We start from the raw sequence: 25076 nt of genomic DNA, 5'->3' as shown, positions 1-25076 counted from the left end.
AAGGAGCCCCTCCCAAACTCTTCCCAGTTTATACGGGCTAGCCTCTTCCCTAGCTAAGGCAGAATTACACACAGCAGATGCTATGGAGCACCTGGATATTCAGGTGAGGGTCCTGTGACCCTCCCACCCGTCCGGGAGGGAGTATAAAGGGTCAGCAAGCCCAGCTGGGATGATCCTTGGCAAGAGGCACAGCTGAACTCCTCAAGATGGTGATTGCTTTCCCAGGGGACAATCACAACAGCTATTCCAGGAGGAGGCCTTGAACAGGTGGTGCTAGTTAGTGTTCGCACCTCCCCCTTCCCCATAGGTCACAGTGGATGACACCTACATCGGGAGAATCAAAAACTTGTCACCGCAGCTCAAGAACCCGAGCCCTGAGGAATCTGAGACCATCTGCCAGCGGCAAAACCAACTCAACAATAGGCCAGTCTCAGACGGGGCGAGGGGGGCAGCCGTGGGGCTGGAAGAGGGGGCTGGGTGCCACCTCGGGCTGCAGGGTTCACCCCCATCCTCTGGTCAGGTGGAAGACTTTCCATGGCAACCTGCTCCTGTATCAGCAGCGGCTTGAAGCAGCCCTGGAGATACACACGTTGTCCAGTGAACTGGATGACCTCACTGAGCAGATCAGGGAAAAGGTAGGTAGTGAAAAGTCCCCTGTGCACAGAGTTGGGAGTGACATGGAGTCTCCCATGACCCCAATCCCTGGCCCACCTCTGCTCTTCATCTGGATCCCACCAGGAGTCCACCAGGGAATCTGAGGAGAAGCGTACTATACCCGCCCCCACACACATACCTGCAGCTCCCAAGCCAGGCCCCCTGCCTCTTTCTATCCCAGATGTGGGATGGGTCTAGAGGCCAGAGCACACCTGTTTTCCCTGGACCCTGAGCGAGTCTAGAGCCCAGAAGAGGTTTGGCCCAGGATGGTGTCAGTTCCCACAGAGATGCAGGTGGGCTAGAAGCGGTGAAAGTGCAGCTAAGGTCTCTGCAACCTGAGAAGTTCTGTGCGGGCCAGCATCCTCATCCACTGGATCCTGCCCTCACAGCTAACGCAGGCCTCTGCCCTCTGAGATCCCTCCCCAGAGGGAGAGTCAAAGAGACCGTGCCGGGAAGCGCCACACACACACACACACACACACACACACACACACACACACACACGTCTCACCAGAGGAAAGTCAAGACCCAAAGTCCTGCCCCAGAACTCCTGTTCCTCTGGTCAGGGGCAGGGCCCTGCTCCCACCCTGTCAGCAGGAAGGGATTCATGCAGGGTGCTTGCATTCTGCACTGCCACCCTTGGTGACCAGGCTCCTGTGGTGAGGGGACAGCTGAAGCTGTGGCCTAGCCTGTAATGGTTCCCCTCCCACCCTCCCAGGAATCCCTGATCCAGGCCCTGGAGAGCACAGAAGATTTGGAAAATGTACAGAGGCTATCATGGAAACAGAAAATGCTACAACAGGGAATGGGCCTCATCCAGACTCAGGTGGAGGTGTGCAGTTGGGGGACCCAGGCCCTAGGTACATCCTCGGGAGCCCTGGTGGATTCCTGAGAGCCATGTGCTAAGACCCACGTAGCCCAGGCCCCTGCCGCCTAGCCTCTGACCTTTATCCCTACAGTCTCTCGAGGGTAAGGTTGGCCGCCTCTGCAAGAGAAGACCTGAGGTTGCCCACAGCCTCAGTCATAAGCAACAAGAAATGATGGACAGCTGGTGGAAGGTCTGGAGCAGGGTCCAGAAGTGGTATGAGTCCCTGGGCCTTAGTCCCATGCCTAATGGTGCCCTCCAGTTCCCAATCTGCACTTCTCCTTGGCCCCACTTTCTCCTGAGCGTCCATACCATTTACCAGTTAATTCCCAGCCCGCAGACCTTCTGTGCTGAGGGATTAAAGGATACTGACATGAGGGAGAGGAGGCTCCATGATCCTAGAACTAACCAATGAGTCCTGTGAGCAGGAGGGAGTCACTGGATGTGGGCCATAAAGTTTGGAAGCTCCAGATGCTGCTGCGGGATCTGCAGGACTGGGCCCAGGGACTGAAGGCTCAGATGGACATGCGGGGCAGCCCCTGCAGCCCTGAGAGAGCCCTGTACATGCTGCAAGAGCACCAGGCATACAAGGTGAGCCGCAGTCCCTGTCACCCCTCACTATGCCCCCCTCTGACCCCTACTAGGACCTTTCTCTGTCTCCTGGCCAACTTCGTTCTTTTCCATCCTGCCCTCTCCTTCCTGCTGGACCTCTGGTGACCCTGGGAGGCCTCAGCCCACAGGGAACTGACCTCAGGCCTATTACAGGTCGAGCTGGACATCCAAGCGGACAGCCTTAGCCTGGCCCGAAGCATGGGCCAGCAGCTGCTTGCATCTGGATGCCAGCTGGCTTCTGGGATTCAACAATCCCTGGCTGCTGCAGAGCAGGAGTTGAGAAGCTTGGAGGAATCATGGCAGAGGCGGCGGCAGCAGCTGCAGCAGGCCCTGGAGCAGCAGGTGGGCCCCAGGCCAGCTTTCAACCTACCCCACTATCAGGACCTGTGGCGTCTCCACAGCCCTGGTCAAGGCCAAAGCTGAAAGGACTGCCTTCCTCGGGTATTCCTGCCATTCAGCCTGCTCCTGTACCATGGAGCCAGGCCCCTGGTTCTCCAACCTGAACCACCAGGAAGGTCACACACATGCCTGGGTAGTCACTGGGCCCCCTCCTGACTTTCTCTTGTCCTTTTTTACCAGTCACTTCTGAGCTCTGTGGAAAAGATGGAACGCTGGTTCGACAGTGAGGAGTCCTCTCTAGTTAGTGAGGGACTGGCGGTAGGTACCCAGCAGGGGTTGGGAAGGATGGACGAGAGTCAGCCAGAGCCATCAAGCTCTCTGGGTCAGGGTCTTCCCCACGGCTGAGCAGTTACCATCAGTGCTAAGAGTTCCTTGGCCCCTTGGGTAGGGCCCATAGGGTGTGTCTGAGGAGCCGAGGGAGTGAGCTTATGGTTAGGCCGGTCGCTGCCTCGGATCTCCCTCTTACCACTGTCTTTGCCTCTGTCCTCACTCCAACATCGTCTCAACCCCAGTAACAGGCACTCGTAACTCCCAGAGACCTGGGAGAATAATGAGGGCCGGCATAGTCTTTCTCAGAGCATAGGGGAGAGAGGGAAGCCCTCAGCCTGCCCTGGAAATGGACACAGATGGTCTGCCCCTATCCTAAAGCTAGAAGCAGCCTTGTGGGGGTTGAGTAACGCCGTTGGGAGAACAATCACTTTGTGGAAAGGGGTTCTAGAGGGAAGCAGATGGATCAGGGTGGGGTGGGGGCAACCCCGTAGTCAGCATCAGCACCCCACTTCCATCAGGATCCCTCGGCCACTGTGGAGACCCTTCTGTCGAAGTCCAAGAGGCGTGAGCAGCACCTGAAGGCAAGGGCTGAAGAGATCGGTGCGCTGGAGGCCACAGCCCTCAGCCTGCACCAGAGTGGACACCCCGAGGCCCGCAGCATCCTGGCCAGGTGCCAGGCCCTACTCCTGAGGTACCTATGGCTCTGGGATGATGGGAACTGGGGGTGAGCTGGCTTGGACATCTATTATCCAAGCTCTTCCCTTCCTGTTCAACTTCTTGGCCCAACTAGTAGCGTTTTCCAAAGCCTAGGGTCAGAGGCTGGGAGTACCCACCACTCCTGCCCTGGCAGTGGGGCTACCTGTTCTCCATTAGACAGTGGCATCCATCCTTCATCCCAGCTTCATCCACTAAGAAACTCACACTAGAACACTGAGAGGAAGTGATTGAATGACATGGAAGGGACAGGAGCATGCTAGGTCAGTCCGGCACAGCCGCGGTCCTGAGCCTCCTCTAAGTGGTGGGACCTGAGGCAGATTCCCACTGTCCTAGTTAAGTCTTAAATCTGCCTCTGAGGGCCGTGGTGTCTTAACATGGTGCCTGTCCTTCCGAGTAGGCTGAAGATCTCTTATGGAACTGAAGCTCAGCCGTAGACGTGCGTGGCCTGCCCATTTCATGACACTAGCCTTGCCTTCTCCCTCATAACACAACTCCTCTGGCTCAGCTGGCCCAGCTCCTCCAGGGTAGAGACCAAGGCGGATACAGCCAAAAGCCACGTCCCAGACTGTGGGACTACCTTCCCGCTTCTGTGGCTCCTTGTGCTGGTGCTCCAGCAGGAGCCAGTATATCTCCTCTCGTTTACTTGTTGATTTGTTTATTTATATTTCAGGTGTATGCGGGTTTTGCCTGCATGTATGTCTGTGCACCATGTGCATGCCTGGTACCTCTAGAGGCCCGAAGAGGAGATCAGGTCTCCTGGAACTGGAGTTATAAGTGATTGTGAGCTGCCATGTGGGTGCTGGGAATCGAACCCAGGTCCTCTGGTTCTGCTGAGCCGCTTTTCAGGCCCCATCCCTTTCCATTCTTGCAGGTAGATTTCCCTGGGTATCCATGGAGGTCTGAGTAGACAAACAGCAAGTTAGTTTGCCAGTTCTATTACCTTAGGTGGTTCCTGACAGGTCTAGTCAACCCCAGCATGATGGCATTGACCTCTTCCCTCTCCCCAGGCTTGGGCCATACTTGGGAGGGTGTTCGGCCTTCACTTAACCTCAGGTTTCCCCCAGCTCCATGCCCTTTGGTAACACCAGTGAAGGGAAAAGCTGATGAACTGTTCATGGGCCCCCATGGGGTGGAGGTATTAGAACTTCATTCTGTGTGCATCTGCTAATGTTTTTAATACATTATTTCAAAGGTACATATAGGGAATATATAAATTAATATATAATGTAGCTTGCATATATCAAATGTTTTAAGTATGTTAAATATTAAAGTACAGAGTGTGTGTGTGTGTGTGTGTGTGTGTGTGTGTGTGTGTGTGTGTGAAGGACTCTTGCTCACAGCAATGCATAATCAAAAGAGTGGCTAAAGTCAGGCATGGTTGCACACACCTGGAATCCAAGCACTTGTTGGAGGAGCACAGGAGGATCGAGAGTTCTGAGGCCAGCTGGGGCCGCACAGCACACTTGAAGCCTGGCTGAGCTATATAGCGAGGCCCTGTCTTAAAAAGAAACGGTGAGATTCTCAAGATGACCCAGCAGGCGAGAGAGCTTGCCGGACAAGCTTCAGTTGCTGGAACCTGTGGAGGAAGGAGAGAACCAGCTTCCAGTTGTCCTCTGACCTCCACATGCACTCTGTGGCATGCACCCCCCGACACACACACACACACACACACACACACACACACATGCACCCCCACACACACATGCACCTCCCCACCCACCCACACATATGTTTATATCAAATCAAATAAAAATGTAACAATGGCATAAAAACAAAACAGTTCTAGTTGACTCAGGCCTATAATCCCAGCTGTTTGGGAAACTAGGCTTGCCTGGGCTATGGAGTAAATTTATGGTCAGCATCGGTAAGTTAGCGAGACCCTGCCTCACAAGGTTTAAAAAGCAAAAGTAGGGCTTGGGGTGTAGCTCAGTGGTAGAGCACTGGCCTAGCAAGAATGAGGTTTTAGGTTCAATCCCCAACACATTTAAAAAAAAAAAAAAGAAAAAAGTTGCGTGGACACTACATTAGTTTGGACTATTATAACCAAGTGCTACAGGCTGGGTGATATAAACCATAACAAATTATTTTCTCACAATTCTAGAGGCAAGAAGTTCAAGATCAAGGTGTTAGAAGGGTCTGTCTGTCTTTGGATTATGGTCTTCTCCCGTGTCCTTACATGGTCATCCCTTTGAGTGTGTCCTACCTTAACTTCCTCACACATAGACACCTGTCCTCTCAGATTCCAGCTGATTTATCTCCAGACACAGTTTCGTCCTCAGATTAGGGTTAGGACATGAACATAAGTGACCCTAATATACAGGGGAAGCACATGTGTCTTGTTTCAAAGGAAACCTCTGACTCAGGGCATTGTGATATGGATCATGAAAGGCTGGGCTACACACACAGACACACTCACACACTCACACATGGGGAGGGAAGGAACATGCACTCCCTTACACACACACAGACACAGACACACCCACATACATGGGAGGGGGGTGCATGCACTCCCCCCCTCAGACACACAGACACACTCACACATGGGGAGGGGAGGAACATGCATTCCCCCCCCCAGACACACAGGCACACACACACACACACACACACACACACACACACACACACACACACGGGGAGTGGGGGCACACGCACTCTCCAGTCCTGGCAGTTGAGCCTGGGAGTCCACGAGACCCTCTTCTTGCAGGAGAGAGGCACTCACAGAGCGAGCCAGGGCACGCGGTTGCCAGCTGGAGGAGCTGCAGCAGCTTCGGACTTTCTTGCAGGATTCTGATGAGGTTCCCACTGCTTGGGCTGAGAGGGTTGTGGGGTACACCTTCCTCGGGGGCTCTCCGGAGGTTAGGGAAAGCAGAGCCCTGTTCTGTCCTTGTGTTAGGTAGCTACGTGGCTGAGGGAGAAGAACCTGGAGGCTCTGGACAAGGGTCGGCAGGACCCAACCACGATACAAACGCAGTTACAGAAGCAGCAGAATTTCCAGGCCGTGCTGGATGCCAGTGTTCCCCAGCAACAGGAGCTGCAGAAGGTGAGGTTCCGTGAGGCTGAGGGGCCACAGCCCAGCCCCCGACACCCCTGCAGCTGGCTTTGAATCATAGTAGGGACAACCGCTGTCCTTTGTATGCTTTCTATGTGCTAGGCTGTGTACAGATACGCCCTCTTCAAAAATGGCACCTTTTTGATAATTTTATAGAGAGTAGATTGAAACAGTAAGACACAGCTAGCAGCCCTGGAGCTCAAGATATCAAAACAGAGTACCATTTGTGTGTTTGTTTGTTTGGTTTGGTTTGGTTTTAAACATCTCCTTCTCTACCCCAGGCTGGTTACTCCTGATATCAAGTGCTTTGCTAAGTAATTCCATGTTAGTTACCTCATTTAACCAATGTCATTGCTACTGCATTGCACAGAAAAGGACAAAGAGACTTAGCTTAAGAGACTTGTGAAGCTGGGTGTGGTGGCACACACCCACAATGCCAGCACTGTGAGGCTGAGGCTAGACCGTAGTGAGTTAGAGGCCAGCTTGGGCAGTTTAAGCAAGACCCTGCCTCAGAAAGAAAAGGGCAGGGAGGCAAAGAGGAAGAGCCAGGCTGGTGTGCAGGCCCATCCTCCCATCACTCGGGATTACAGAAAGCACTCCACAGCAAGTCTGAGGCCAGCCTGAGCTGGTTAATGAGACCCTGTCTCCAAAAAGAAGAAGAAAAGGAAAAAGATAGACAGTGGAAGGGAAGAGGGGATGGAAATTTGTCCCACATCACACAGTCAGAATGCAGGCTGGTCGTTGGTACCAGGGTACCAGCATCCTTCATCCAGGATGTATGTATAATGTATGGTGTAGGAGGGGCAGAGGCTGCTACACAGAGGCCACCCGGCCTCAGAGACCATCCGGGGGACACTGCAAGAACTAGGAGGCCTCTGGACTGAGCTGCAGGCCAACTGCCAGAGGAAGATGGCCGGACTCCAGGGGGCCCACAAGGTAAGGATGGACTATCAAGCAACTCACTAGACAGGACTCTAGGACACACCACCCCCGCTCTCTTATACTCACTTACATTCTGTCCCAGGCTCTGCATCTGCAGAAGATGCTGGAGAGACTGGAGAGCTGGCTAGAGTCTATGGAAGCGGAGCTGAGAGCCCCTGTCAAAAGCCAGGACCTGCCGAGGGTGGGCGAGCTCCTGGGGGCGCAGGGGGAGCTGGAAGCAGCTGTTGATAGTCAGACCAGGCAAGTGCAGGAGCTGCAGGGCCAAGCCCAAGCCTGCTTCCAGGAAGGCCACTGTCCCGCCAAAGGTGTGGAAGAGCGAGCCCAGCAGCTACTTCAGAGGTAGATTACCCAGAGCCCTGGTTTGATCCCTTGCCCTCCTTTGCCTGCCACCTTGGAGGGGCATCCCCCCTGCTCCACCTTCTGGCATGTGTTCTCATAGTGAAGCGCACAGAATAGATGAGCACTGTATTATAGTCTATTTTTTAACATGGATGGCTGTGGCGCCCTCTGGTTCTCTTTCAGGTTCCAGAGCCTTCAGGAGCCGCTACAAGAGCGCAGGGCAGCCCTGGAAGCCCAGAGCCTACTCTTACAGTTCTTCAGGGATGCTGATGAGGAAATGGCCTGGATTCAGGAGAAGCTGCCCTCTGCCACAGCCCAGGACTATGGCCAGAGCCTGAGCACTGTGCGGCACCTTCAGGAGAGACACCAGGTGCTGGCCCATGCTGGGAGGTTGGAGAGGGGTTGCCTCAGAGGTGCTGGGGACACCAGGACAGGGCACTGTGATCCAGCAAAGCCTTTAGGGCTTTAGGGCTTTAGGGATGCCTAGTTTCTTTGGAAATCCTGGGATGGGAATTCCTTGTAAGTATGTAGGATCTTTAGGCCCAACTCAGGGTGTGGGTTCCCCAACTGTTAGTACAGTCCTGGTCCTTCCTCCTTTGCAGAATTTGGAGAATGAGATCAGCAGTCACAGGGCTGTGAGCCAGGCGGTGATGGGTACAGGTCACAAGCTTGTGCAGGCTGGACACTTTGCCGCTGAAGAGGTGGCTGCCCGGGTGCAGCAGCTGGAGGAGGCTCTGGACCACCTGCAGACAGAGGCAGCACAGAGGAGGAGGATGCTGCAGCAGGCCCTGGAAGCCCAGCAGGTTTTGATGGAGGTGAGAGGATGCTGTGGGATGCTGCGATGTCGGAGCTGAGAACACGGGAAGTGCATGGGACTGAAAGATGGCCCCAGGGGCAGGCCGTGCATCCTCTGCTTCCAGTACGGAGCACACTGGGCTCATTTGCTTTACCTTCACTGTTTCTTCCAAACCTGGGTTCTCAGCTAGAACTTTGTCAGAATCACCTGGAACCGTCACCTTGCAACTCCGTCTGAGCTACCCCACAAACTAAACAAGTAACAAGAAATGTGAGTCATGTGCTCTCAGCACCTAGAAGGCTGAGCCATATCGTGAGACCCTATCTCAAAAAAAAAAAAAAAAAAAAAAACACAAAACAAAAAAAAAAAAAACACAGTAATTAGAAACCAGGGACGGTGGCTCATGATTACAGTTCCAGTATCAGGAAGCAGAGGCAGGAGGTCCACTTCAAGTTCCAGGCCAACCAAAGCCTACAAAGTGAGACCCTATCTCACAAGACAAAACATAATAAGAAATGAAAAGAAACCAAGTAAAGACTGTTAGATAAAAATTTGCTTTTATTTTTTAACATGCTTTTATTAGACTAAATAGCAACCCTGTCTCTGAGAAGCAAAAATAAGTTGTCTTTATGTTACATGAGGAAAAAAGGAAAGAATCACATGGAACCCTTATAAATATTGACACTCAGGGTCCTTCAAGTACAGTGAGAATCTTCTGGAAGGTGCTAGGAGCCATGAGAGCGCTCCAATTTTCCCATGCAGCCGGCTGAGGACACCCTCCCCCAATCCCACCCCATGTCCCCTAACCCCACTCTGAACCCTGAGGCCGGGAGCCCTCTGCCCATGTCTCAGAGTGGAGTGCCAGGCCCAGGAAACTAATTCCTGCTGTTACACTGCCTAGCTCCTGGAGGCAGGGTCCTGGCTAGCCGAACGGGGCCACGTTCTGGACAGTGAAGACCTGGGCCGGGATGCTGAGGCCACACAGGTTCTTCTGCGGCGTCTGGAAGCCACCGTAAGAGACTTGGAGGGGTTCAGCAGTCGCGTTGAGCAGCTGCAGCAAACAGTGGCCCTTCTGGAGAGTGGGCAGAACCCGGGCAGGTATGTCAGAGCTACACTCCCCCTGGAGAGGAGCAGAGATGAGGGTGCCCCTGTCACAGAGGCAGGGGATGCTAGTCCAGCCTGGAGAGGGAGGGCTGTAGTCCATGCTGCCCTTTCTTCCTGTCATAGTCCTAGGGTGCTGTCCCAGCTGCAGGCTGTGAGGGAGGCCCATGCACAGCTGCTGCAGAGAGCAGAGAGCAGGGGACAAGCCCTACGTGAGCAATTGCACCTACACCAGCTGGAGCAAGAGGCCCGGCTCCTGGATGCCTGGCTGACCACCAAGGTGGCTGCTGCTGAGTCCCAGGACTACGGACAGGACCCTGAAGGCATCCAGGTGGGTTAGTCCTTAGTAGACCCAGGGGAGAGGAGGGAGAAGCTTCTTTAGGTGAAGAAGGCATGTGTTTGAGGATGGGAGGGGGTTCTGAGGGGTGAACAAGGAAGCTGGAGGGTCATCACTGCAAGAATCTGCAGTTCTAGAACTCTATGGCTGAGTGATGTTGGGGCCACTCATGCTGCCAGGCCCTTAATGAGCCTCCAAGGCTGCTGGTAGAAGCTCACAATACCTGGGCTTCCATCCTTCCAGGTGATGGAAGACATGTTTGGTGCTTTCGGCAGAGAAGTCCAGAGCCTGGGCCAGGCCAAGGTGCAGACCCTGAGGGAGCTGATGGCCCCCCTGGAAAGAGGAGCACCCAGGTTCTACCCCCAGATTCAAGCCCAGAAGTATCGTGTCCAAGCCACTTGGGAGAGGCTGAACAAGGCAATCGAAGTCCGTAGAGAGGTAGGCCGTGTCTCAGGGAGCATGGAGCCATGGAGCATGGCACAGCCCCGAGCAGGCTCTCCCTCATTCTCTCCCAGAACCTGGCTGCAGCCCGTGAGCTCCAGAGCTTCGAGCAGGCCGCCTCAGAGCTCCAAGGCTGGATGCAGGAGAAGACCACCCTGCTAGAGGGAGAGTTCCAAGTCCACAGCCTGTCACCTACGCAGCTCCTGCAGCAGCACAGATGCCTGCAGGTAAAGGCCTCACCGGGGCTGCTCACCCCAACCCCACTCTTCCAGGCAGAAGGCGGAAGACCTGTGTGCCTCAGTCCCTCATCAGATGACAGGTAATGGTCGTTCACCTGGGAGCTGCCCCTGAGCCACTTCTCCAGAATATCAGACCACTCCTCCTCAGGCCAGGGACTTGGCACAGGTTTTAGAGCAGAGCAGAAGGGTCTCCACAGGCCAGGAGCCACGGAATGGGGAGCATGCCCTCCCCAAGAGTGAGGCCTGACCTCGTGTTCTGGTTGCAGAGGGAACTGGCAGCTATGGAAAAGGAGACAGCAAGAATACAGATGGAGGCCCATCGCCTGGGCCGGCATGATCCTGTGCCTCAGGAGGGTCTGGCCGAGTGGCTCACCAAGGTGCAGGTGGCCTGGGCCAACCTGGAGGCCAAGGTCCGGGGATGGAGCCAGAAGCTGTCACAGGCTACCCAGGGCCACAGCTTTCTTGGGCGTTGTCGGGAACTGCTGTAAGAAGGGGTCCCGTCGGACTGTTAGCTTAGCTCTGTCCTCTCCTTGCTTTGGGGGGGGGGGCAGCACTTTTGCCCTTGTCCCCCAGGCTGCCTCGCCAGCTCTGCTAGCAGCTCTTCCCTTGCCCGGCAGAGCGTGGTCTCAGGAGCTGGTTTCCTCAGAGGAGCTGGCTGGGGATGTGGTGGACCACGAAATCCAGGAGTGCTGCCTTCAAGCCCAGAACACACAGCGGGAAGGGCAGCAGCTGCTAGACGAGGGCCACTTCATGTCGCTGGAGGTGTGAATGGAGGGTGGGATGAGCCTCACTGCTGAGGCCTGGGAGCCCCCAAGAAGGGTGAGGAAGAGGGAGGTGAAGGAGGAGGAGGGAGCGAAGATCTGGGTTGGCTTGGCTCTCCTGCTAGCCCCGCCAGGATGGGAGCTCTGCCCAGGCTTTGGTGGCAACAGCCCCTTCCTGCAGGTGGAAGAGTGTCTGCAGGAGCTGGAAAGACAGCTGCAGGAGCTTCAGGCAGCATGGGCCCTGCGTGGGCAACGCTTTGAGCAGAACCAGGGCCTGCAGCAGCTGCAACAGAGGCTGGAGCTGGCTGAGGCCTGGCTGGCCTCCCAGGAAGGCCTGCTGCTGGACCCCAGCTATGGGGTAAGTGGAGGCAGATCTTGCTGTTCCCTGCTCACTGGCCCCTGAGCTAAGTGTGGAGGGCTGGCACCCCAGAGCTGAGCCACATACTGACTCATTCTCTCAGCACTCAGTGACGGACGTGGAACGTCTGCTCTGCAGACACGAGGGCTTGGAAAAGCTACTGGCGGCCCGTGAGGAGACGTTCACCCAGCTTCAGACGCTGACAGAGGTTCAAGGGCTGGATGAGGGGAGGCTGGGTATAGAGAAGAGACCTCTGAGGTGGTTGGGTGGAACAGTTTCTCAGTCTCCAAGTTAGGGCTCCTCAGAGCAGTGAGGCCTCGTGGAGTCTTCCTCAGGGTTTCTCCTTCAGGAAAACCACCACCCCTGCCACCCCAGCGCCCTGGGGAGAGTGTACCCCTGAGGGCTGGCAAAGACAGAAGACTCCAAAGCTGAAACATAATCAGAGAGGAGACCAGCACTCTTGGAGTGGGAGAAAACAGGGAAAGATTAAGATTATGGTGTGTATGTGCGCACACACACACACACACACAGGAACATACAAGCTGGAACAGAGCTAGCAGTCAGAGCCTTCCCGTGGAGGTTTTCTGAACTAGGGGTTGGTTGTATGTCTGGCTGAGATGAGGGACCTACTGTAGCCTGGTGTCCCCACCAGACCACAATTATCTCCCTGGAGCATGCAGCCAGGCCACAGGGGCTCAGGGTGTCCAGGGTCCACACTCCAGAGCAGGCATAGGGGACAGGAGTGCTGGGGCACACTGGAAATGAGGAATGGGTATCTCCCTTCTCGTGTGTGCTGAGCCTGACATCTGGACCTCCATCTTGTATTTTCAGGTGAAGGGCACTTGTGTCACTGAGGGGTCTGTGGAACTGAAGCAGCAGCCCCCCACAGACGGGAGTCAGGTGAGTGCATGTCCCCACTGCAGACAACTCCAAGTTCAGTGGGCATCTGGGCCTGGCACTGTGCCAAGCAGTAGACTCCTGGGTAGCTTCCTAGGTGATCTCCGGGAAGGCCATAGTTCCTATCCACAGGAGAGAGGGTTAGGGAAGGAGTTCCCATTTCCCATGAAGACCACAGGCAGTACTTCCCAGGAGAGGTCTGAGGCCTGGGCCTTCTTCCCCACAGTCCAGCACCAGCTCCTGGAACAGTAGCCATGGGACCTTGGCAAGCAGAGCCCTGAGCCTGTTTTCAGATATGAGGAGGGCAGAAGTACCAGGTGGCACCGGGGTAAGAGACCTCGGGCAACTAGAGACCAATCTTGGGGAGTGGGGAGACAGAGGTCCCACAGGGGAAAAGCTGAGGCACCCCCTGTGACCCCTGCACCTCATCTCTCCCCAGGAGCTGGCTTCCATAGCCCCCATTGTGCCTGAGTGTGACGGACTGGAGGGCAGGAAGCATACTTTCTCCACAAGGTGAGGATTGTAGGCCAGGTCTCTTGACGGCAAGCTTGGCTGAGGGGCTGCAGGGAGGCGGGCTGAGCGGCAGAACAGAATCTGTCTGCAGCACCGTCTGAAAAGCAGGCTGCAAACTGGCGGCCAGCCCGGGTAGCATGGTGGGTGGGCTGGAGGGGAAGGAAGGAGGTAGTGGGTGGGCCCCAAGTTCCTGGTGTTGCTTGGATTTTCTGTAGTTACAGGTTTTCACAGCTGCTATCTCTAATGTCTGAAAGTGGGACTTGATGATTTTCTCTAAGAACTGAACTCTGAGAGGTTGAGAAACTTGTCCAAAGCGACACAGCTAATTAGTAGCAGAGGTAGATTGTCCTGCCCTGTCCCCTTTGGAGTCCATTGGCCCCACCCCCTCCAGCCAGGAACTTGGTGGGTTCTGTTCCTTTCCGGACTTCACAGGCTGGTAACTCTGAATGCTATATGCTGAGAGGTCTGGACCGTGGCCAAGCTCCCACTAGCAGAAAGAACGTGCAGAAAATACTCTTTGCCATTTGTGCCTTTGTGTCCGGTGGGTTCTCTGTGGAGAGTGACGGGTACCAGGGGCTCCGCCCAGTCCCTAGCGCCCCTCCTCAGTGTTATCACCTCCCCTAGTCTCCACCCGAAGCCTCTCTTCAGAATCCCAAAGGGACCCAGAGTTTCTCCAGCACCTCCCTGCTCTGGGGTCTTGGTGGGGAGACTTCAAGGAGTCTCTTGGGAGTGCTGGGTGCCCCGCCACACTGCAGGCCACAGGAGGCAGGCAGCTGAGCCTCTAGGACAGGGACACGGGCCGTGGCTTCCAGGATAACCCTCATCCTTCTGTCTGCAGCCTAGAACCCAAGGCCAGGTTCCCAGCTGTGAGTGGAAATGCTGTGATCAAGTCGGATGCTGGTGGAGTGGGTTTTCTCTTAATGCTGACAGGCCAGGACTCAAGGCCCACTCTGCTGAGTGGGCTGGAGAGGCCCCACATGGGAGACCCTTGCCCTCACACCTCCACTTAGAGGTGACGGCAGGACCCAGGCCACGAGGCTCCCTTTCCCCACACTCCATCTCCCCCCTGCCCTCCCCACCTGGGGAGTCTCTGCTGGTGATAAGTCCTGCTCTAGCTATCCCGTAGGCAAGAGGCTCCCTGGGTGTCCAACCTGCTTTTTACTGGAATGCTCCCCTGAACTGTCCACCTGTCCTCACTCTCAAACTTCCATTTTCCTTCCTCTGAGGCAGCAAAACCTCAGCCATTGCTTGTGCCTCTGCTCTTAACCTCCATCCTGTCTTGATTCTGTCCCTGATCCCGGGGGACAGACTGGGCCAAGGCATCAGCGTGTCCAGGCCAGTGACAAGAAGTATAAAGGCCGAGGGATGAAGCCGGCTGAATACGGGCCCTTCTTTGGCATCTTCAGCCTCTTGTGGATCCCGGCTCCATTTAGATGATCATCCATCTCATCCATGTCTTTCCTATCTCCAGGCTAGCAGGCTTCAGGCCTCTAAAAATGGGGCACTTGGGGCATGTGGGGGAGGATTGAACACCACCCCCATGGGTGCCCAGGTCCAGTATGACAATGCCATACATCTAGACTGATGCACAGCTGTGGGCCTGGAAGGCTCTCATGCTCTAACAGGTGACAGCCACAGACAGCTGTGGTCTCTGGCACAGCAATCCATCTCTCTTGCAGGACGACTCAAGTCCAGCTTGAGTCAGATGGTGTGAGACCAAAGAACAGGGGCTTGTACTAGAGTTTCTGGTGGTCCTGGGAGTGAACTGAGGGCATCATGCACATCCTCTACCACTGAGCTATATCCTTGGCTTTTCCTTTACAACCCACTAAGTTGTCTAGACTGGCCTTGAACTCATGATCTTCCTGCCTCAGTCTCCTGAGTAGCTGGGATTATATTTCAAGCATCCCAGCTCCATTTCCAGGGCAGGCCCTGAGAACCACTTGCCTGGCTGACAGAACTTGCTGGATCATGAGAATCAAAGTTGTTACATCCCACTCATCTCACGTGAGGAGCAGGCGGGATGTTCTAGAAGATTCTATGGTGTATGGTCCCGAATCTCTGTTCTCCCAACAGGTCTGAGCCTTGAAATGAGTCCTGAGGCAACACCAAACCTCAGGGCTACAAGTGAAGATGCATCCTGGGGAACCCCTCGGCTCCTGGCCCTAGGGCACCTTCCTGCGGCTGCTCCGGACCAGAGAACAGCTCCTGACAGGATAAGCACTGCTGTGTTGTTACCAGCTGGGCCCGAGATGAGCCTGAACCTTTTAACTGGACCATGGCCTCACCCCAAGGTCTCTGTTTGGACAAAGATGGCAGTCTGTCCATCTGGACAGGGCTGGAACTTCCACGCTAGTGGCCTCTTGGAAAGGGTGACTTGGATGTCTTGCTTTTAGAGTGGAGCTCACGTCAAGTGCCCTGTGGAACTAATAGTCTGGTACGACAGATAATTAATCTTGGGACAGCGCCACCCAAGCACCTCCCGTTTATAAGAGCCCCTATAACATGTCACAGTGTCCTGTCATGCGACCAGCACGGCCCCATCTCTAACCTCTGAAGAGCCCCAAGTCCGTCCCATGGGTGAGCTAGGTCATTCCTAGTGCTAGGCCCCAGCAGCTCTACTTCAGGTTACAGTCTGACTCTGAGGGCTGCCGACAGGCTTAGTGTCACCTCTGGAGATCCCAGACATTATCTTGTGGAGTTGTGCCTGGACATCAGAGTCCCCAGAGGCTCTGGAGCACGTGGTGGTGCTGGTCTTCGACGCCGAGCAGCAGGGAGGGAGTGGAGGGTCAAAGGCCCCCAGGTGGGAACCCGCCAGGCCACAGCTGTCACTCAGGCCTGCGCTGTCTCCGCCGCTGCACGGCCTGGCGCAGGGCCTCCCGCAGCCGGTCCTGGTTGTTGCAGATGTTGTAATGTGTCAGGCGCAGCAGCTTGTCCACGTCCTCCTGGCTGTAGGTCACGTTTGTGTAGTGGTAGGGGGAGTCGGAAGGAGACAGGTTCACCTGCCCAGCCGCCTTCTCCTCCGGTGTCCGCGGCACCCCTGTGGAGAGAGGGCAGTCTGGTAGGAGGCCTGGGAACACCCCCCCCACCCCCCCGCACTGAGGCAGGTCTGGAAGGGAGGGGGCCGAGGCTCACCGGGGGCCGAGTGGTCCTGGAAGGAGTCGTTGACCAGAGGGAAGTGCAGTACAGCTGGGGCTTCGGGCTGGGTCGGGTCACAGAACACGTGGCACTCCTGAGGCCGGCGCTGCTCCTCAGGGCTGGGCGAGATGGGTGGGAAAGGGATGGCCTGCTCCTGGCAGAACCGGCTCAAAAGCTGCAGCTGCTGCTGGGCAGGCAGAGCGGGCATTAGAGGGCCCAGTGTGCTCAGTGCAAGGCCGGCTGTGCGGAGACTGCGTGGGCCCAGAGTCCCACGGTCTGACGGTACCCTCCCTCCCAGCTCCTCTAGGGCTCCCCTGTGTTAGTGGCCAACAGCCCTCGGAAAGTGGGGGCCATCTAGAAGCATCAGGTATGCCAGGACTTCTTCAGGGTCAGGGACAGTACAGAGAACCTCCCGGCTACTCAGCACCCCACTCCCAGAGCAGAGCTAACTTTCCCCAGTAGGGGGTGCCACTACCATACCCTAATGGAAGCTGGGCCAGATACTGGATCCTAAAGCAGGTCTCATTAGGTGCCTAGAAAACAGGCTACCCTAGATGGCCCGCCATCTCCCCAACCTGGAAGGCTCCATGAAGGTTGTAGTCCAGTGACAAGATGAGGTCCACATCCCGTGTTGGCTGCAGAAGGGGTGGGCAGCTAGTGTTGATGAAGTAACCGACATCCAGGAGGCAGAGATGGGGCTCCGTGGGTGTCAGCTGGTTGGGGAACCCATCCAGTTTGGTTGCTACAAAGGTTTGGGGTGGGAGAAGCATCATGAGCTGTCACTGTGGGTCCAGACCTCTTTAGGCCCATAGAAAAAGGTCCGTGGTCCCCGCAAATCCTGCCAGAGCAGCACATCCCAGGGGGAGAGGAAAGGGGGTGGGGGTGGGGAGCCTGGACCGAGCAGGGTGAGACGGTGGAAAGGGTACCTTTCCAGGTAGAAAAGCAAGGGTGATCGAAATAGTCCTTGTGGAAATGGAGGCCGCGCATGAAATTGTGGGTGGCCTGGGCAAGTGGCCGCTTTGTCAGGAGGTCAGTGAAGAACTCGGCAATCCTGCTACTGGTCGTTGGTGGTTCTGCAATCTTCAGATGGGGGACCTGCTCTTTGTCTGCACAGGCGAGAGTGGGGTGAGGTGATGGGGTGACATTAAGGAAAGAAGGCCTCTGGTCCTTTCTCCCAGTCTCCATGGTTACCCTAGAAGGTAAGCAGTTCAAGTCCACAGTGCCTCAAAGACACCCCCAACTGGCTGCCCATCTCTCTCCTGTAGAAAGCCCAGGCACCTACCCAGGCTGGCCTGATCCTGAGCCCAGCGGTCCCAGAACTGGCTGGGTTCCGAGGCCCAGTACAAGCTGTCTTGGAGGCTGGCTGCAAACAGGTTGCTCCAGATACCTGAGAAAGGGGCGTCAAGTGAAGAGTCCTGACTGCTGTTAGTCTGAACCATCCCTCCCTCTGGCTGAAGTGGGCAAGGAGAGGGCTCCCTCTCCCAAGCCCCCCATTATCTAGCCTCCTCACCTTCCAGGAAGCAGATTCGGGACTCGGGGAGCTGCTTCACCAGCCGCCCCATGAAGAACTCGGAGCCGAAGAGCTCAGAGGGGATGAAGGCCCCATACTTGGGAAAGCCGACTTCATAGGGAGAGAACTCACACCATTCTGTGAGGACAACATACACCTCAGCCACGGAGCCTAGGGGCTTGGGCATTCCGACACCCACCAGGGACTTTATTTCAGGCCTTGTAACCAGCAGGGGACTTGAGGCCTCTTCCCTCATCCCAAGGGGTAAAGGAGCTAGCTGGCGGGATGACAGTCTTTGGTACTTGGACCAGGAGACATGGGCATGAGATACACGTCTTAGATACAGGACTAGTTACAGGGTACCCTACCACCCTTAAGAGCATAGGCCCCAGTTCTGAAGCCACTCACCCCCAAATTCAAAGGTGGTCATGCCCCGCTCCTTGCTGTTGAGGGCACAGTAGATAGGCAGAGGGTTCTGGCCTCGACTCAGGGCCTCCCGTTGATCTGAGAGTTTGTGTTCATGAGGCTGAGGGAAAGAGGAGCTCGGCCTAAGCCCTCAGCTTCCTGATGCCGGGAGTCTTTCCCACAGATCACCCAGGGATGGGTCCATTTCCAGATGGCTTTGCCTTAGCTTTACCAACCCAGGGCCCACCCCTCCACCTACCTTATCATGCAGCAAGGCCTCATTGATGAGGGCCCACAAGTTGGTGAAGCAGCTCGGGTAGCCCAGGCAGGCACGCTCAGCCAGCTCCTGCCGGTACCTCCACAGCTGGCTGGGGGCCAATGCGCCCAGCTTGCTCTTTGTCACCTGGGTCTTCAGCAACTCGGTAGGCCCCGTCAGGTCCTTCTGAGACCACTCTGGGTCCTCATAGAGGTTGGCCAATGCCCTGAGGAAAGCCAAAGCTTAGGAGGAGGGAATGTGGTCACCGAAGGACCCCATCTGGACTGTACATGTCCTTGACTGTCTGGCCATCACTTCTGTTCCCTGGAGCACACTGCACCCTACTGCCAGCATTTTCCCAGCCCATGCAGTATGCACTGGGGTCTGTGGGGCTCAGGAAGTCCTTTCACTACATTCCCTCCCGATTCCCCTGGCTAGCTGCAGCCCCCAGCACTCAGCCCCCAACGCGCTCACCAGGTGGATCCTGAAGCCCCAGTGATGTAGGAGATGCAGTCCAGGAGACCAAGCTCCCTCAGGCCAGCCAGCTGACCATATAAAGAAGTCATGGCCCGGATCCCACCACCAGTGGCCATAACAGCAATCACGGGGATCTGGAAGAGGACAGCCAGGTTCAGAAAAGGCCTGAGGAATAGAGAAAGCCACACTCTGGGACGAGAACATGATAGTCCAGTGGCCAACCAGTCAAGACGTGATTGAGTCTTGGGACCAGCTCTGAGTTAGCCCTCTTGAGGACCTAGTCAGAAACAACCTCCCAAATGCCTCACTGCTTCAAACATCGGGGATCCAGAAGAATGGCCTAACAAGTGTTAGCCTACACGGGGCCTGAGATCACTTTCTGGAAGCCCCCAAGGCTCCTGCTCTCTGGCGCTGGGATTCATTCCCCTGGGAGCCAATAAGGGTGGTCTGAACCTCTGGGGACCATTCTGAGCCATCCTCATAGTAGATGTGTCTCATCAGTCAGGTGGGGGACCAAAAAACAGGAAACTCCCATCTGTGAGCTGCAGGTGCCCCATGTATCATCCTGATAACATCGAGGAAGAGGAACAGGGTAGGCAGGGCCTGCCAGGGACGAGCCTGAACTGACACCAGCTCTGGGCTGCACAACTCTCCCAGCACTGAGCCCTGGGCCTAAGCAGGCATGAGGAAAACTCCACCCACACGTGCTCAGCCCCCAGACCTCGTCGTCTTGCAGGTCTTGGTCCAGCTGTAAGGCCTTTTTCAGGGCAGCGGCCACCACCTGCTTCCTCCTGCTTAGAAAGGCCTGCTCCTCAGGGCAGAGCCCACAGTCCAGCCGCACAGCCAGCTCCTTTGGTCTGGGGAGAAGGAAGAGACCCAGAAGCAGTTCTCAGCTCCACCACAGAAAAAGAAACTGGTTCGCTTCACCTGCCAGACCCTTGCTCTCTCCTCCCTTCTCCATCCTCACCACCACTTGCTGTGGAGTGAGGAGAAGGAGAACCCAGGGCCATGCACACACGTGATTGTGGTAAAGCAGACCATGGGACTGAGTGCACCCAGGGTCTAGGGCTGGGCCCCACTTCCAAGTCAAATCTCTCCCTCACCCACAGCTCCAAAAACGACAGGGCAGAAAAGAAGGCCCATTGCCCCCACCTATTTGAAAAGCCCCCTCCCTCTTCTGAAGGGCATCTAAAGGTCCTTTCTCAACAGCCTCCAGGCCAGGGGACATCCCTCCCCCTTGCCCTCGTGCCTCAGCCTCCGGTCCTGTCCCTGCCTCCCTGTCTCTTATCTGGACAGACACTGATCTTCCCAGGATCACCGGGGTGCTAGGCAGGGCCCACCCCATACTGTAGCAATCCAAGTGGGAACATTAAGAACAGCCTGTCCACACTGACGCCGCCTCCTGATGCACAGCCCAATCACCCAGGAGCGCTGCATCTCCCCCCACCCCACCAGGCCAGACTGACCTTCACCACCACCCCCACACACACACCTGGGTGCTGCCCCTGCCCTCCCATTCCCCGGGTGGGCTCTTACCCTTCTTCCTTCTTCAGTTCCAGCCTCATCAGTGGCTCCTGGAAACCATGAGTACCATGATCAGAAAGGCTGGCTATTTCCACCCCACTGTGGCCTCAGTGCACCCCAGACCATCCCAAGAACGCTTGGGTGGGCCCCGAGCTCTTTTCCAGGGCCCACACTTCCACCCGCTGATTGTCTGGGGCATGGCCTGAAGGGAGAACCAGCCACAAAAGCAGGCTGATTGCTTCAAGGCTAGGCCAGTGACAGGCCCGTCCATGAACCTAGCTTCTCTGTGTGACCAGTACCTGGGACGTGGGGAAGACGAGTCGCACCAACTCTGAAGAGGGTAGGGCGCGTAGTGGTACCTTCAGCTGCTCCTGGGGGTCATCCTTAGGGGTGGGGGAGAAAGGACCCCCACGCGTCATTACTCCTCTCTTAGCAAAGACCCTACCGACTCCCTGTGGCGGGGCAGAACAGTACGGAAGGAACAGGAGGCTAACGTCACCCCCCAATGACCTGAGGGAAGCACGGCTCAGGTTGGGAGGGTGCTGGGAGGAGAGGGGGGCTCTAGGTCTCAGGAGCAAGGCATGCTACCTGAAGATGAACACTCAGGTCTCGCTCCCAGCAGGCTGGATAATGGAAGCGGTAAGAACTGGTGCCCACAGAAGCATCCTGTGGGCCCTCACAGGCCCCAGCAACCACAAGTTGAACTCTGCTCTCTGACCCTAGAAACAGGAACCAGAGTCAAAACTCAGGATGGGATCTCTGTCCACTAAATCCCGTATCAAGTCTGCAGGGAAGTCCCTCTCTGACATGGTCCCGGTGGAGAGATGGAGTCCAGGGGAGTCCCAGCATGGATTTGCCCCCCAACTTTTGCTACCTGAAAACAGCCAGTACCAGGTCACCTCCTTAGAAAGGAGGAAGAGATGGGAATAAGTGTGGAAGGCCTGCCTAAGGAGGAGGGAACTCACCCTTTGGGTCTCCTGTCTTCTTTAGTTGAACATGCAAACAGGAGAGCTCCCGAGCCTGTGGTCAAGAGATCCCCTTAGATACATGCTGCACCCCATCTCTGGGACCCTACATTGTGGGCTCCTGGTCCCTGCTCTCCAGAACATTCTTATATCACCCTCAGTGGCTAAGCATTTGCTTGAGATTAATCCCTTGGGGAACATGCATACCAATGTCCCCAACTCGGCCCACACGACCCGGGCTGTGGCGGGCCTACTTCAAGCCTGGGAGAACAGCACAGCATGAGGGATGATCTGCTAGGGGAAGCCCTGGGTCCCCACTCACCACTAAGATGCCATTGCTGATGAGCTCTTCCTCACAGCCTGTCCTGGAAAGAGGCCCCCAGTGACTCTCTGCAAGAGCCCAGGCACTCCTCCTCCACCAGGGAGGGGTACCAGCCTCGGCGAGCTGGCACTGCCCTTCCCGGAAGGAAGCTCTCCACGGCCACCCGCCAGGCTCCCCCAGCCCCACTCACAGAGTCTGCAGCCGAAATTCAACTTCCAGGTGCCCGTCGTCCTGGAAGAGAAGCAGGTTAGAGGGGCTGGTAACCCAGACGGCAGTGGGAGTTGCTGAGGCCAGAGTGATGGAGAAGGGCCCCTGTCCCTTTCCCGGTCACTCTGTCTGCACTCCTTGGACTGTTCCCAAGAAGCTGTGCTTCTGATCAGAAGGTGAGAAAGAAGTTGGGGACAGGCCTGCTCCTTGGTGAAAAGTTGAGGGGATGCCTGGGCCACTCCCTGAGGCAGGGGAGCCTCCGAAGCCCTATCCTCAGAATTGGGGGGCCCCACTCCCTGAGCACAGCTTTACCTGAGTGTTCAGTGAGAAACTCTGGCGTCGAGATTCCCCGGCTCGCAGAGTCCCTACGTCAAACAGTACTGACAGCATAGGGTCATCTTTGGTCAACCGGTCCTGGTCAAAAACTTTCAGTTCCATAACATTCTGGAAGAGGCAGAGAGAGAGGCAGCTTATATAGGAAGGAGTTGGGTGACAGGAGGATGGGGCAGGAGATGGCAAACTAGGAGCCAGGTGGCAGTCGGGCACAGGGAAAGGGCAGGGCCAGACTGGATGCCTGGGCTACCTTGAGCTGCCTGTGGATCCGGAAGTGGAAGTTCTGATTCCAGACTGGGTTTCTGCTGTTCTTGACTGTGCGTGTCTGGAGCGTGTGGCTGGAGGCCGTGGGCAGATCCAGAGTCACATAGCAGTCAGAGGCTGTCACTGCAGGAAGCAAGGGCACATGTCTTGTAATGATCAAGAACCCTTCCCGGCCCACCACTGAGTCTACTTCCTTCTTCCTGAGACATCCGGTCCCTAGGGCTGAGCCTTCTGCCACTTTGGGGACCCTTCTCTCCAGGAGACCCCTGCAGGACCTCCTACCAGCCCAGTCTTCTTCGTAGCCCCTCCCACCGGTGCTAACTACTCTCAGTCAGCCCCACCTGTCCTCTGGGCTCAGCTAAGTGCCAGGGAAGCAGTGTGCTTACCTAGGTCCTTGGAAGGCAAGCCATTAGCCTGGAGGACACGAACAGTGAGCAGGCATGTCCCCGCCACCTTTGCCTGCAGACAGACAGGGCAGGTTTGCTATAGGTGGATGGGGTAAATGTGACAGGGCCTCAGGGCAGGTTGGGACAATCTCTCAAGGTTTAACTCTCTACCAAAAGGACCAGGTCCACCTGCACCCATCAGAATCCCAGAGTGACAAGAGACATTGTATCTACACGATGACACCTTCTCATAATTAAACACCATACTGTGCCAGCTCCAAACCAAGGGCTTAGCATATATTTACTAAATTGTCACACATCCTCTGAAGGGTGCTATGATAATGACCAACCATGAGAGGAAATCGAGGCCACTCTCTTGAGGCATAGTTAGGACCGGAACACAGGCAAGCTGGCTTGTTAATGGCCCACACTATTTCTGGGTATGGGCTTTTGTCTTTTAGCCCATTACCTCACCATCCAACCCTAATCCCACCAAGATGCTTTGAGGCTGGTCTGAGTGTCAAGGGAAAGAGAGGAATACATTGGGGCTTAGGCACCATGAGTGAGCTGCCACCTGTGCCGTCTACCCCATCCTGGGAATGGATTCTGCAGGATCAGGATAGCAGCTACCAACCCAGACCACCCCACATTGCCATCTTCCAGATCTGATGGGGGTCTCCAGAGCTCCTTCCCAATCCCCTGCTTCTGGAGATGTGGACACTTGCCAGAGTGCCAGGGCAGAGGAAGCCTGTGCCACCTGGTCCTTCCTTTTGGTCTTCAGCCATATCTCTGGAAAGGTGCCAATGGTCAAGTTCAGGGAGCTCCGTGGTCAGGAGCAAAGCTAAGGAAGTTCCCACATGCCAAGTAACCGAGTCAGAGGCATGGAGCAGCTACTTTTTTCTAAGCCCCCAGGACAGTGGATAAGATCCTCAGAGTTCCCAGGGTCCAAATCCCGGAATTTCTGCCTGGAACCCATTCCCAGGACAGACCTCCATCCCAGTTCTGGCCTTGCCCCTGGCTTCCACTCTGTCTGGTCCGGAAGCTGAAAAGCATCCCTCCCTCTGCTTAGAGAAGCCCACAGCTCCTCTTAGAAACCACAGCCACCAGGTCCTGGAATGAAATGGGAGCCCAGTGCCCTATGGAGCCTTACCAGAGCCATGAGACCAAGTCCACAGGAACAGGAATGATGGGGCAGTGGCCACGGGACCAACAACTGTCGGCTTTAAACCCAGAGCCAAGGTGAGCCAACTGCCCACACATTCCTCTCAAATCCCTCCCACAGAGTCCTCCGCTCCACCCAAGCCCCACACCCACTGCTGACCCAGCCACCTGCCCAGGAAGTGAGACACCTTAAGCCAATGCTGGAGTCAGTGACACCTCCTGGAGCTAGCCACAGTCTCCCTGAAGTCCACTGTCCCAACCAGCCCTAACTTGGAGGAGGGCTTTTAGGAGAATTTGCTGCCATGGGCTGAGCAGGTCAGCAGACCGTGGCCCGCCAAAACAGCAGTGAACAGTGGGGCTGCGCATCATGTCGTCGTGGGTCCTTTCGCAACCTCCCCAGTGCCAGTATGACAGGAATGCCCAGTCTGAACTGGAGCCCTGGGCAATCTCAGAAAAGTACCTCAGGCTCCATCACAACCTTGCAGGGGAGTGGCTTTCACATAAAACAGCCCTTCAAAGCTGTGCCTAGGCTGCCTCCACCCCTGGAGCTGGGTGGCCAGAGATGAGGCCAGTGGGTTGGCATGTGGGGATAGGGGCTCTCCCAGCTCTTTAGTTGGGTGAGAAGGAGTCTGGGTGTGGAGATCAACTCTTTCCTCAGAGAACAGCTCAGGAGGAACATGGTTCCCATCACTTCCTGTTCATACTTGTAGGACAGGGGTTACCTACCCTCAGGGCTCCAGACCCAGCAGCTTCCCTGGAGCTGAGGGAGGAAAAGCAAACAGTTTGGGACCAAGCTAGAGATAGCATTGGTGGCCCCGAGCCCGTCAAGTCCCGGCCA

The 25076-nt window shown here is 55.9% G+C and overlaps 2 protein-coding genes across 2 annotated transcripts in view; one reads left to right on the top strand and one right to left on the bottom strand.

The window, feature by feature from the left end:
• Positions 1-16052, top strand: part of Sptbn5 (spectrin beta, non-erythrocytic 5) — a 44904-nt gene extending 28852 nt beyond the window's left edge. The window contains 26 exon segments of the mRNA XM_059261180.1: positions 308-423; positions 521-635; positions 1373-1486; positions 1614-1732; positions 1945-2110; positions 2285-2473; positions 2711-2788; positions 3319-3491; positions 6222-6312; positions 6411-6557; positions 7365-7502; positions 7591-7847; positions 8031-8217; positions 8450-8662; positions 9545-9741; positions 9871-10075; positions 10325-10519; positions 10597-10749; positions 11028-11245; positions 11379-11523; positions 11704-11880; positions 11984-12088; positions 12712-12780; positions 13004-13105; positions 13217-13290; positions 15367-16052. Coding sequence (XP_059117163.1) covers positions 308-423; positions 521-635; positions 1373-1486; positions 1614-1732; positions 1945-2110; positions 2285-2473; positions 2711-2788; positions 3319-3491; positions 6222-6312; positions 6411-6557; positions 7365-7502; positions 7591-7847; positions 8031-8217; positions 8450-8662; positions 9545-9741; positions 9871-10075; positions 10325-10519; positions 10597-10749; positions 11028-11245; positions 11379-11523; positions 11704-11880; positions 11984-12088; positions 12712-12780; positions 13004-13105; positions 13217-13290; positions 15367-15379 — 3756 coding nt within the window. The 3' untranslated portion in view covers positions 15380-16052.
• Pla2g4b (phospholipase A2 group IVB) lies at positions 15741-25075 on the bottom strand. The gene is made up of 20 exons (XM_059261184.1): positions 23797-25075; positions 23078-23144; positions 22678-22814; positions 22407-22538; positions 22078-22118; positions 21888-21930; positions 21566-21620; positions 21189-21319; positions 20900-20983; positions 20613-20650; positions 19798-19933; positions 19074-19210; positions 18603-18825; positions 18347-18464; positions 17939-18076; positions 17711-17815; positions 17355-17534; positions 17004-17170; positions 16426-16612; positions 15741-16330 (listed from the first exon to the last, which is right to left on the bottom strand). The coding sequence occupies exons 1-20, from the start codon at positions 23860-23862 to the stop codon at positions 16119-16121; spliced, it is 2397 nt and encodes a 798-aa protein (XP_059117167.1). The 5' UTR covers positions 23863-25075; the 3' UTR covers positions 15741-16118.
• Position 25076: the final 1 nt, after the last annotated feature.

This window comes from Peromyscus eremicus, chromosome 4 (assembly GCF_949786415.1).
Source record: "Peromyscus eremicus chromosome 4, PerEre_H2_v1, whole genome shotgun sequence".
NCBI classification, from domain to species: Eukaryota; Metazoa; Chordata; class Mammalia; order Rodentia; family Cricetidae; genus Peromyscus; species Peromyscus eremicus.
This window is presented reverse-complemented; position numbering and strand designations above follow the sequence as displayed.